General features: G+C 37.0%; 1 protein-coding gene across 1 annotated transcript in view; it reads left to right on the forward strand.

The window, feature by feature from the left end:
- The window catches only part of LOC135078233 (uncharacterized), a 66,693-nt gene extending 53,152 nt beyond the window's left edge, over window positions 1–13,541 (forward strand). Inside the window, exons 2-4 of the mRNA XM_063972835.1 lie at window positions 4,505–4,564; window positions 11,018–11,092; window positions 11,367–13,541. Coding sequence (XP_063828905.1) covers window positions 4,505–4,564; window positions 11,018–11,092; window positions 11,367–12,365 — 1,134 coding nt within the window. The 3' untranslated portion in view covers window positions 12,366–13,541. The remainder of the gene's footprint in view (window positions 1–4,504; window positions 4,565–11,017; window positions 11,093–11,366) is intronic.
- The last annotated feature ends 257 nt before the right edge of the window (window positions 13,542–13,798 follow it).

Genomic DNA, 13,798 nt, shown 5'->3' on the forward strand with positions numbered 1-13,798 from the left:
ACTAATTTTAAATACATACATTTAAATATACGCTGCATACTAAAATAACGTATATAACTTATCGAAACCTTTACATTTTCATTATAACTGAAATTGAAATAACTTTGGAATTAAACGTGTTTTTGCTCATCAATGTAATATAAGGGACAGAGCTTTTTGCAATTCCACTTGTTACGAAAACTACATTTAAATCTTGAAAAAAATAAAGACGAAAGCCATAGATGTGGAATTAGCGCTTACATCTGATTGAGTTCTTTCAAAAAATAACCCTCCTTCTGGCGCACTCGGCTAAAACAACTCTATTTTTTTCACTTAGACATAGGCACTGCAAAAAATTGCAATGCTATCATTTATTTCCAACAATATCTGACAATGTTGACTAATCCGGCCTCATTTGCGTCTCTCTCCGACTGTGGTTAAGGAGCCTTTCACTTGAACGGATTAATGACAAACACCCGTTCCGGATCCGTTGCATTAAAACGTTTGACATTTGAGCTTCTGTCTCATATCGAGCAATTAAAGTGAGCGAGACGTACAGAACAGATGAATAAGCCAGCCCACTTGGATAGAGTCATAAAATTGTACAGTAGTGTCCATTAAAGAGAGTTAATGAGGGTAAAAACGTTTGATAAGGAGAGATAGTAAGTTCATAACATTAATACAAGGTGGCCCATGAAAGGTGTACGAGCGGCTGTCTGGTGTTAGAGGACACTAACCTACCTATCGATTTAACCCCTATGTAGTATACAGTAGTATCGATAGTTAGTGTCCTCTTACACCAGACAGCTGCTGGTACACCCTGGGACACCCTGTATAGTATAATAAATTGTAGTTACTCGTGTGTATTGCATCATAATCTCACTTATATTTGTAAACAGACAATAGAACATTAAACAAATGAAATGGTCTCTACATTAGGCCATAAATTATACGCAGTGATGTTTTACTATGTTTTTACACTCTCCTCGAATACTATATTTTTCTCCTCGTATTACATAGCAAACATATTAAAACTTAATGTTTTTAGTAACACTAAAAGAAATATTTCAACTCCCATAAACTCAATAACTCGTAACAGTTTTAGTTACGCTTAAAAATGCTTTGTTACGTCGTTTTTTACTTAACTACTTTACTTTGCTTCGATAACTGATCGCAAAATTGAATCTGTCACAAATATTACGTACTTAGTCACCCTAGAGTAAGTAAGTACCTACCTAATATTTGATGACAGATTTATTTCACTAATGCCCGTTTTCACCATCAATCCCTATTTTTTAAGTGACCCATGTGGTAACACATAACAGGAATGTTGTTTTCATAGGAGTCCCTTAAAAATAGGGATTGGTGGTGAAAACGGGCATAAGACACTTTTCTATTGAAATATTTCTGATTCTGATACGCGCTGAATAGAAAAGTGTCATATCACCAAAAGCGTCACTTTATCAATGTATTGGCTGACCATCCGCCACTGCGGCAACGGTAAGCAGATGGCTGTCACCTTTATCAAATACATTAAACTGGCCGCTCGACCCGACCATTTATTCCCTTTTTTCCGAGCATAAAACCTTCTCGGACCGAAGATAACGAGTAATGTATCGGTGCCCCGTCGAATAATTAAACTTAGCTTTTTATATTGGGTTCGAATTAAAGTGCTGTGGGACAACACTAATTAAGCTCCTCGCTTTTTTACCAACGACAAGTTTTAATGTGGTTGGTAATGAAGGATTTGACTTGATATTTGCGTGTGATTCTTTGTTACGAATTTGCGATACCTAAAGTATAAAACCTTAATTTTATGAAAACTACATCGTTAATTTAAAAGAAGCTGGTATCATTACTGTAATTTAGTAAATTAATTACATTGAGTATGTTTCATCAAGACCCCGGTGAGCTTAATTAAAAGCTATAAAAATGTACATAACGAAATTGGCTTTAATGACTTTAATCAACATCTAAGTAGCAACATTAACAATTTACTACCTGAGCTGAATTTATTGTGTTTCGATAAGTTATAAACGCGATTCAATTCGCCCCAGCAAGAAACATATCTTGCAAACATATCAAGATTTCAAAAGAAGTTCGGTGCAGGTTTCACTGTCGCGGCAAAAAATGTATGAGCCGACTCTATTCATCTCATGTACATCTAGCCGCTTCCTTTTTCGTCGATAAAGCTGCGTACACATGAGACTTGGCTTGTTAATCCAAATCATTATTAACAATTTAATTTAATGTGTAATTTTTTAGAAGTCGCACCGATTTATTTTATGAATGGGCAATATTTTGATTTCCTGTTAAGTATGTGAGAAACTGAAATATGTAAGATAATATTACTATAAAAATGCATATAATGTGGGTAATAAATAATGTCATGTGGACTAGGACAATGACTCTTTTTTATATCGAAGAATAACGGTGTATAATTTTTTATCACATTCGATATTGGGTGGGTTGTAACCTCCTGTCAAGTTGACATCTTCTACTGACATAATAATGTGACAATTGGTGACACGTGACTAGGACAGCGCTGAATATAATGAGAGGACACACCCACATCAGTTACTTTTTTATCAATAACTTTGCAGGTGTAAAAAGTACTACGTATCTACTTTGAGATGATATGGTTAGTCATCGTCCTATTTCTTATTTTACGGCCACAAAATGCTTAATGCACAGTAAAATTATCTTCGCAAGACTTGAAGGGATTACCGAAGGACCGAATATAAGACGCTACAATTCCTTCAAAGGGATCGTCAAAGTAACTTAGCGATTAAAACCACAGACTACAAAAACGCAGAATGAAAGAACGATTAAAGATTTAAGATTTAATCAAGTAATGATTTAAGTCGTGTGACCTCACCCTTACAACACATCGCTGCAACTTTTATAAATTATGAATCGCCAAGGATTCTTGGAAGAACAGAAGGACACTAACAAAGATCAAATCTAATTTACGGCGGCCATGCTTTTGTTTTGTTTGTACTTACGCAGAAATTACTGCTATTATTGGACGCGTTCTTGCGCTGTGCGGGATCTGTTTTGATATCGATATTATTGTGGATGTGTGGATTAAATTCCCACTAAGTAAACAATTTTCTTATTCAGCTTTTTTCTGCGAGTTTTCGTTATGTGTGCTCGCTAGCGAGTACGTCAAAAAATCAATGAAGATTTTATTTCTTGAAAGTAGCTGCTAGGGGCGCTGCACAATATGTCATCAATTGTCATTTATTTTACGCAGTCGCTAGCGAGCACACCTAACGTAAACTCATGGTAAGCACACGGATAATTTCGCACAATCAGCGTCACAGCGAAAAATATGCCATAGCTATTTTGTTCATTTGTAAAGATTTACTTTAACTGTAAAAATATTGAGGTTGTACAAATAAATGGAGTTATGGAATACAATTACGTATGCTAGAGGGATTACTAATGTTTGGCCAAAAAACGTTTCCCAAATTATCACATCGCAAACAACGTTTCGCAAATTTTCATTTGGCAAATTCTCATTTGGCAAAGCAACTTATTGCAAACTTTTAATTCGCAAATGTTTTTTTTGGCATATTATTGTTTAGAAAATTATTGTTTGGCAAAGTATGGTTTGCCAAATGTTTCATTAGGAAAAAATATTTCACGATAAACTATTTACAAAATAATTTGATTGGTGCATAGAATGGTATACAAATTAGCTTGTGGTTATTATTTTGTTTAGTGGGTAGTTAATATAAAATTTGTTATACATTAATTTCCTTATTTCAATCTTTGTATCGAAATTTCCATATGATTCATTAACAATAGAGGTGATTCTAGCGCTCGGCGGCCGCTGCCGCGGCACGCTTCGCTCGCCTTCGCGCATTAAGGGTCACTGTTCTAACCTAACCTAACCTACTATTTTCTGCAATACCTACTTTTTGCAACCATACTATTTTCTGCAATGTTTTACATAAAATTATTGTGAAAACCATGATCATGTGCCTTATGCTTTGATTTGTGGGTAACGGTGGGTAAGTATGTGAAGTGTCAATTTGACCAAACAAATTATTTGGGATATAATATTTGGCAACATAAAACATTTGCTATATAAACATTTGCCAAGTAAAATTTGGCCAAATGATAATTTGACCAAATGAATTAGTTGCGAAAAGTACAGTTGCTAAAAGTTCATTTGGGAAATGAAACTTTGGCGATAAGTTGTTTGCGAAGTGAAATTTGGCGAAAAGTAATTTGGCCAAACGGAAGGATACCATGCTAGAGATACCCCGCACTTTTATTACGCAAAAGCTCGTTGGAATCTACAAATAGTTTGGTTATAATAATGAAACCTTGAATCGTTTAACTGTCAGTTCAATTGAGACATATCAGGCGCATAAGGTGGTTTATAAGTCCAATACTGGGAAATCAGTCGTTGCAACCCACGCGATAGAAAGCCAATCTAAACTTTAATTTAGATCAGATGTATAGTTTTACGTAATAAAGTCCCTTGACTGACGTGCAGTGTGTTTGTTCACAGTTCGCGACGCCGCGACCCAGCGGGGAGTCGTCGTGTCTTCAGGGCCCAGACTGTTTTATGGTAAGTGCTTACACTGCTTTGGATTTATTCAGGGCTGCTGCTTTCGAACGATCGCAACACTATCAAGGTGTACGTTAGGCTAGTAGAGAATAGATATGAACTAACTTCAAACTAAAAACTCTAGTACCCTGTGGAAGAAACGCAAAAGAAAAGGAGACTTAAAGCAAGAGGTTGGTCTTGTCATCAAATCCTTTTCATAATTTTCCACCGTCGATTCCTTCAAATGTTATCAGAATACTAATTCGAATTTTTTAGAAAATTACTAATATTCTTCTAATAAGGGAAGTGTTATTTGACCATCAATTTATTCATCTTCGCCTACAACAAACTTCCGATCAATTTGCTATTTGGATAAATTTGACTGTATAGGACAACCCTATTCCAAACACGTGGGCAACGAGCATTATCTGTGTTCTACTGAGACCAATTTGTGGCGGAACATGTAGCGATCTGGTGCTAAAGTGTTCTGTCGATAACAGTTTCATAAAATGCGGACAAACCAGTCATGGACTTAATCCGTTGCTAAGTATGATAAGTGTTAACATTGTATCATGTAAAGTCCCTATAATACACACTAGCATACAAAGACGACTATCTGTTCTTTCTTTGTTATCTTATTTTAACTTTGATACACTCTATATTATAAAGAGGAAAGATTGATTCTTTGTTTTATTGAGGCTCCGAAACTACTCGACCGATTTGAAAAATTCTTTCGCCATTAGAATTCCACATTATTTTTGATGAACTTAGGCGGTACAAAATTCGCCGGGTCAGCTAGCATTAGTAACTTTGTACTGTATGGACGATAGCTTATCAAGATAAAATTTGCACTTGATAAGTCCTGAAATAAAAACTTACTGACTACATGATTACAGGCGACCACTGAAAACCAGGGTCGTGGTGCTACGCACTGCGGCATTATGCTGAGTGGAAGCCTCTTTGGCATCATTTTCAAATTCTGTAATCATGTTTAAGTTCTGTAATTTGCTGTCTTTAGTGTGCCAGTGCCAATTAAATGTATTTTCTTTCTTTCTTCTTACATTCAGTAGTGATCCAAGTCTTAATCATTGACACACTAGACTTTTTGTGGTAGATCCAATTTCAAGTCAATGTTATTACTAATAGAATCCGTTTAGGTACCAGATTACATGCTCTTCACGACCTTGACTAGTTTTGAAGCTTCTTCCCATCTATACCTACATTATTTAGTTCGTCTGCCCGCCGCCTGGCGTAATCAGAATGTTCCCATAACATTTTACGCCTCCTCCTCAACTTTTGCAGTAATCCCGCGATGAGCACTTAAGGCTCGCTATGTTCGAAGCATTAAATGTTAAATTGTATTCAGATTTAGTGTTTGGTTAATGGAAGTAATTCCGAAGGCCTTCCTTTATGCGGCATAAACAACGGAGTCGTAAAAACTTTCATTTTTAGTAACAAATACATCATAAAACAGACCCCGCTACCGCAATTTAATAATAGTGCTGTTGAAATCGCTTGTCGATAAAATCAGGGTAATTTCCACTACTCATTCCCAAGCAAATCACTTGCAGCCATAGTAATGTTGTTAACATTAACACTATCTAAGGCTTAATTTCGAACTCCTCCTATGTTCTTCTGATTAATTTCGTTGCGGGTCCAATGACAGTTTAACTTTCCCCCGGGACAAACTTGACCTTCATTGGTTGGGTTTTTGTGGCGGTCAAGCTGTAAATCCTGGCTACACAGGAGTTGCAGTGGTGGGAACAAGAGGTGGGAATAGTCCCGTCATCTATCTAAGGCTAGGGTTGCACCATCTTACTTTACCTTTAACAAACGTCAAAAATCTGCCAAACTCCATAAAAAAAGCACCGGTTAGCGTTATAGTTACGGGTAAAATAAGGTGGTGCAATTCAGCCTATGTATCTCTTTGATGATTTAGCAGGTACCTAGAGCATCTGAATTTCATGAAACTAAAAAAATCTTTTTTTCTAGCAGCGCTTTGTAGTTGTTAAATTGATTATTTTTCCAATTACCTACCTAATAGATCCATCAGTGCTACAAGTTTGAATATTATTAAGGGAACACTATTATAACTAACTAAAGCGTTTGCTTCTAAAAATAATTTTCACTTTGCTGGAGGAAATTGCTCGAATCAAGAAAATACGTCTTCAAAGGCGCCACCATCTACGAGTAGTCGATTGTCAATACAAGTAATTAATTACTCAAGTCAACTAAACCATGCACAAGGTAGAACAGCCAGTTCTTTAACTTATATTTAACAAGCTCAAGTAGGTATTATACGTACCTATTTGATACGTATTTTATAAAGTTAAGCTTCATAAAGTTTTGTCATAAAAAAAAAGTTTTAAAATTGTTTGGACCATATAAGTACTTCGTTGCAAAGGTACTAAAATTATTTCGGTGGACTCTACTTGGAAGGTCTATATTTTGTTTGGTGATACATACCGATTGGTTTTATTAGATTAGAAAAGGATATAAAGCTACTGTGATATTAAATGTGCTAGCTGCCAATTTGTGTGTAATCCGTGTTTTCATCTAATTACCTATAAAATCAAAATCAAAATTATCTTTATTCCTGTAGACTAATTAAATTAGTACTTACAAATCGTCAAAATGCTCAACAACTATTACTTACCTATCCACTGACATGCTATTGTTGCAACGTTATGTATGTACTATGTAACTCATACGTTTTGGCTATTGGCTATTACTAACTTACCTTTGGCGCCACGTTTCATCCGCAGTGGGCTGCTTGTTCTCCTTACCCTATAGCGGCAGTTATAATTATGAAAGCTTGCCGAGGCGAGCGTCAAGTTAACGTCAACCCAACTAATGAGCGCTCCCAATGACAAATGCTGTGTTTGACTCGAATTTTGGCTAGATCTGGCCCATAACTCACCCGTAATTGGTACACCGTTGAATTGATAAATACGTTTTTCTCCGGCGACGTTCGCGCGGACAAGTTGTTATGACGGTGCTTATATTTTTGACTGGATGAAAAATATTTAATTCTATCATCGTTACTAACTCATTCATCTGTTTGTAAGTACTTACTACTTTTGTAACTAAATATAATAGTAGAGTTTATTTCATTAAATAAATCAATTTATAAGATTTAAATAAATAAAATAATTTATAAGATTTAAATAAAAAGTGGGCAGGCCTCCTACTAGGTGGACCGACGATCTGGTAAAGGTCGCGGGAAGAGCCTGGATGCGGGCAGCGCAGGACCGTTCATTATGGAAAACCTTGGGGGAGGCCTTTGTCCAGCAGTGGACGTCATTTGGCTGAAACGAACGAACGAAATAAATAAATTTTATAAAATAAATAGATTCTACATGCAACATGAGAAAAGGTGGATTTCTCGTACAAACCTTACCAAGAGATTCCTTCGTTCCTATCACTTCTCTAAATATACAATCAATTGCATTTTATTCTGGGTCTATGATCTGTAAATACTTCACTTTCAACGGTTTAGGTAGAGTCAAACTATACTTTCACATTTACAATGCATTAAAAGTGTCCTTTCCAGTCTCTACCACATTTCCAAGCACGCCCCGATCCGGCAGCGATGACAAATGATCATAACCACGCTCATTCGACAGTTGACTAATTTGACAAAAACTTTTCAGCCTTACTTATAAAAATCAACTAATCAACGTCTAAGCAACTAATTAACTAATGACTCGTTAACTTCTTAATCAGTAATTAAATATTTCTCACTTATAAACACTGCTTAAGCGTCACTTAACTAATCAACTGTTAATTAGAGTTTTTCTTTTTTAAATCCACCTGAACCGAACTTCAGACCAGTTCTAATGCCAAAATGCCGAAAGCCAATGCTAAAATTAAGAATAATAAACGTCAAAGTTATGTCAAATGAAACGCTGTCTGTCAGTCAACTGTCAAGTCTACAACAACAAACAAAAGTACTGTAGCGACTATGTCCCACATACGCCATATTAAAATTATGTACCAATTATAATAATATACACTAGATAATTGTAATACTTCTTGTACAAACTTAAGATGTAAATGCTTTGTTAGTTTTTAGCGCAATTTTAAGGCATGGTAATTTTAGTTTCTCACGCACATGCACCCTTAGGAAGCCTTTAGGATTTTATTGTCGGAATGTTTAACTCAAGTCTTTTTAGTGTTTCGGGTTTCGCCGACGTAACATGTTGTGTATTATTAGTCCATTGAATTATTTTAACTGTGTAGGTATTAAGAAACACCAACCGTTGTAATGTCTATCTATTGTTATACTTTCACTTTGTATTATGTTTGCGCCAACCTTTGCCATGTGTTTCATGCTATTTTTTGTGTGTATCTTCGCGCAGCGCAGCAACACAGCGCGTTGCATGGCACGTCACGCATCAGCTGTTAACTTTTTGATCCGCCATTTTGGTAATTAGGGCTTTAAACAAGGGTCCGACGCTGTTTAACTTGACAGTTATTTAAGCAGTCACTAAGACGTTGGTTAACACTAATTATCGTTTTTAAGTTAAGATATTATTTAATAGACCCTTAAACTGTGTCTTAATTTTAACCCTTGGCATGCCTGGTGGGCAAAAGTTACACGCTATGCCTGGTGGGTCTCTCAGACCCCGATTTCAAAATAGCTTTTTTTTCTATAAATTTTATTATGTAAGGTGATTTAATGATTCAAGACGCATGCTTAAAGGGCATAAAAGAGATAGTAAAAAAATCACTTTAGAAATTAATCAACTTTATTTAAATATTTGAAATTAAACTTTAACTCACATTTTTAAGCAACATTTCGAGACTATAACTTTGTTAACATATAATTAGTATCAAAAGTAATGAGATCTTAATCAGACTTTAATCCAGAGTAAGGCACTATCATATACTTAATCTAAATAACAAAATAATTAGTCTTCATCACTTGCATTTACACTTTGTAAAGCTTTGGTTTGGTAACACTTTGCGCATTGAAAAATCGAGTGGTCAAGACAAATGTGACTACTACATGTCTCACAAATGTACTGGGTTTTCCGATATTTTTCGCGGGACAAACATGGCATCTGCGCTTTATTCCAGGAGTTGATTTTTTTAACGGTGGGCAACCTTTCTCACCAGTGCATTCGGCTATTCTTTTATTTCTTTTACGAAGATCAGTGGAAAGGCGAATATTCGATTTTCTTGATTGCAAATGTGGTTCAAGAAGCGCTAAAGCCAAACCCTTTTTAAAACTTCTTCAATTGCTCTTATCTTCTGGAATGTTAAGTATTTGGATAATTTTGGCATTGATTCCAGCAGTATTATCAGCATCCAGAAAAACAAAGTCAGTGGCCATCTTCTTGAGTTGCACGACACATCATAAGAATGTATGAGTTTATCGACATTGTCTACGGCGCTCTTTGTCCGATTGTAGAAACTTATGATCTCAGATGCCTTTGCGCCAGTAGCTACGTCCATTTCCATCTGGTGATGGAGAGATGACAGCAGCATTCCTCAGGAACAGCTTCTTCATCCTCTAGAGCAACGTCAAACTCTTCTCCACTTGAATCAAATGCAACTAAGTCTTCCTCATTGAACTCTAGGAATAGTAAACTAGTTATATCCTCGTCTGTTAGTTGTTTATTCATGATTAAACTGAAAAAAAAAAATATATGTTAATGTAATGTACAAACTAATATTATTTAACGGACAAATGCCAATATTCATAAGAAGAAAGAAAGAAAAATACTTACAAAATAAAGTCACGCCGTATGCCTGGTGGGGTCTGTGGGACCCGCACGCACTTTACGCACGTCCTTTTACGCTCGTAGCTCGCCGCGGACTGGGGAAGTGGGCGGAGGGCATTCTGCGGTTAGTAACGGCCAGCTACTAAAAACGGTGAGGCACAAAATTCAAATTTAAACGAACTACAACGGTTCGCGCGTTGGTGTGGGTCTGACAGACCCTACCAGGCATGCCAAGGGTTAATAAACGTTTATAAGTAAGGCTGTTTATTTTAACCGCCCGCTCTTTGATGCAGCATCAAACTGACGTATAGCTGACGCTCCGCTTGCTCCTAATGACGTACGCTGCGATAAATCAAAGTTCAAGTTGTGACGATCAGCTTCGGACTAAATGTGCTTTGCTGGAAGCTTTATTTTATTTTCATTCGATGTATTGAGGTCACTAGGATGCATTCTTTTGTGTCTTTTAGTGAAGTTTTTTTAAATTATAGCTAGGTTCTGATACTTACTCGTTGATAATTACAGTAAACGCATTGAAGTATTAAGCACTAATCTGTTTTTAGTATTCAACTGACTAAATAATGAAAATTAATTAATAAAGATAATTTTAGTCTGCTCAAAAGAGAAATATTATAATGAAAGCAATCCTCTAAAGAGCCCCACAAATGATTTCATCTACATAAACCTTGCGAATGTTGCCAGATTAAACTCGCTTGTGATGTCACTAACCTAATTTGTATTGTTACAGTGTTGGGAGAATTGCGAGCTGCTCCAGTCAAACTATCAAGTTTGGGGCGCTGTGTGTGACGAGAAAGATATTTGTGTAAGTAGAAAAGATAAACCATGAATAATTTGTACATAGTTTTGATAGAATATTTCTTTAATTTGCTACATTACCTGCGATATTGTTTTAAAGTGAAACTACTTACCATTAGCATACTAATAGACATGCCGTCGCAGTACCTGAAAACAAAAACAAAACATTACAGTTTAGTCACAAACTGCCGGCTGCCAAAAGTTTAAGTCACCTATTCGTTAACGTTAATCCTTTGTCGCCCTAATTCCCCTCACTTAGCTAATTAAATCCTTCTTTGCAGTTCCCCGGTTGCAAAGTCGCGTGCGAATTCCACTCGGAGGCAGCACGTGCGTCGCAAACGCAGCCCGTCATCCACACGAAGGGCGAGGGGGTGATGAGGGTGAGCGGGGCCCTCGCAAGATGGCCGCCGCCTGCCCCGCGCGCCGCCTCCCGCCCCGCTCCCCTCGTTTACGTCGTCATGCGACGAGCAGCCGAAGGGCCATGGCGACAAATCATCCAAACGCAACTGCTCGCTACACGAGTCCCTTCCAACAACGAAGGAGCACTCCTCAGAGTCTTAGTGGTAGACCCGCAAGGACTAGTCACCATCTACAGCCCAGACGAAACCTGGGTCGCTCACGACACCAACACCTCTAACCATGACGAACACAAATGGACTTTGAAAGAGATCTCACTCATCCATCAGAAGGTTCTCGTCATCGGGGAAATCGCATGGGAACCGAGAATAGCTAGAGGAGTATATTTAGTGACATGGGAAGTCGACGGTGGTGGACTCAAGGGTAATCTATTCACTGACTCTACAAGAGTGACTCTCTCGTTGTGGCCTGATACCATCTACCATATACAAGTGGAGCTCGTGTCTCGCACACCAGGTGTTGACAATGAGAGGTCTGAGACCATGACCATTGACACGAGTCGAGCTCAACGCGTCTCGACTGAGAGCGTGCAGGATGTCCAAGTCAGCGAGGGGGACCGACTCATGTCGGTCCTCGTCAGCTCTATGCGAGGGGAAAGGATGCCAGAGCGAGCACCTGACTCTGAATTAGTTTTAGGTTTCTTATCAGCCATGATTGCTTTTGGCTTGGCGGTGCTAGCTGCTATTGTGTGGAGGCGGAGACGACGAGGCACCTTCCCAGGGACCAATGTGTATGTGGGATCATCATCAGTGCTCAAGAGGAAGCTGGTGGAGGATTTCGTGCCAACAGCACACTGCGTCCAGCCAGTCCTGGCCCCTGAAGCGCCTTCCAACGAGACGGCGACGCGTGATGTGGTTGTGTGACGTCATAGTTTCGACATGCTGTCCATAGAACACCGCACTTTCAGTTCCTAAACAAAATTTTGGACGAAATTATATCGCGTTAACAAAACTGTAGTGGAGTTTGCGTTACACAAATGGGTCGGACGTGTGAAAGTGAACACAGAATCGTAATATACGAGCTCTGAAATTAACTTTTGTGTTTAATGTTATTCAGTTGTAATAAACTTTGAACTCACTGTGAAATATGCCGCTGTAATAAAACACCTATTGTGAATTTTTTGTATGTAGTTTTAGGGAAAATGTAAATTGAGAAAAATATTCTAATGTATTTATGAAAACACAGTAAGGTTAACACCAGAAAATATAGTAATGTACATATGTTAAGAGCAGATAGTGAAAACATAATTTTCTAATTATAAAAATTGGTTTATATACTGCTTGTACATAATGGATATAATATGTGTACCTACCGTCGAATTGTGTGTGGATTCTCTTTGTGTTTTTGTTGGAAAATCTCTGTACGGAATCATGTTTTATAGACTTATCGTTATAAATATTTACTAGAACTATTTTTACAACTAGTCCTTATTACTGTTTAGTTAATATAGTTGTTAGATATATTTTACTATTAATAGGTTTTGTCGAAGAAATTACTCACTCTAGTGAACTCTACGATGTCTTCTTCAGCAATAAATATAATGTATCTATTTGTAAATATTTGAAGCATTTATTGTAAAAATACAGAGGAAGTATATTTTTCTTGGACGTCAATACAAATATCTCTGATTCTCGAGTAAAAGTGATAATATTTTGAGGTGTGTAAAACGTGATGATTATAAAAAGCCAGAATCAATAGATTCCAGTTTCTTAGTATATTCATTGTAATTACATGTTATGAATCGAGTTGTAGTCATATTTGTTTAAAATCGATGTTAGGCCATAACCAGCGTACTTAACTAAATATCGTAAGTATTTTCCGTAGAGAAAAGAGTGAGAAGGCCAAAACGATTTTGCGCTCGGACAAAAGATAACTTAGTTTTTGTTTTTGAACCAAAATCTGCGTAGCGTAAGTTAGGTGTTAAAATTATTTATTTTCGTGATTTATTTTGTACCTTCACTCGAATTTGTAAATAATATTACTTGCTATAAATGGCGCTGAACTTTAACGAATATAAATAAATATGTCTGCCAAATTAACTTGAATTTTCATTTTGGAATTCCTTTGACATTTAACAAAAGTTATTTTACAGTTATCTTGTGACAATAGATGGAGCAAAATGTTTTTATTCCATTAGATCAAAATAGACGTGCCTAAACGGACCTCCTGCGGGTTGCACGCTCGAACGGCGTAGTATTAATTCCTTTTAGATCTTTTAAACAAATATTAACCCGACGTTTTAGCATTAACTCAAAAAGGACACTCGCCAGCCGTCATTGGGATTAAACTGAGCCAT

Source organism: Ostrinia nubilalis, chromosome 14 (genome assembly GCF_963855985.1).
Source record: "Ostrinia nubilalis chromosome 14, ilOstNubi1.1, whole genome shotgun sequence".
NCBI classification, from domain to species: Eukaryota; Metazoa; Arthropoda; class Insecta; order Lepidoptera; family Crambidae; genus Ostrinia; species Ostrinia nubilalis.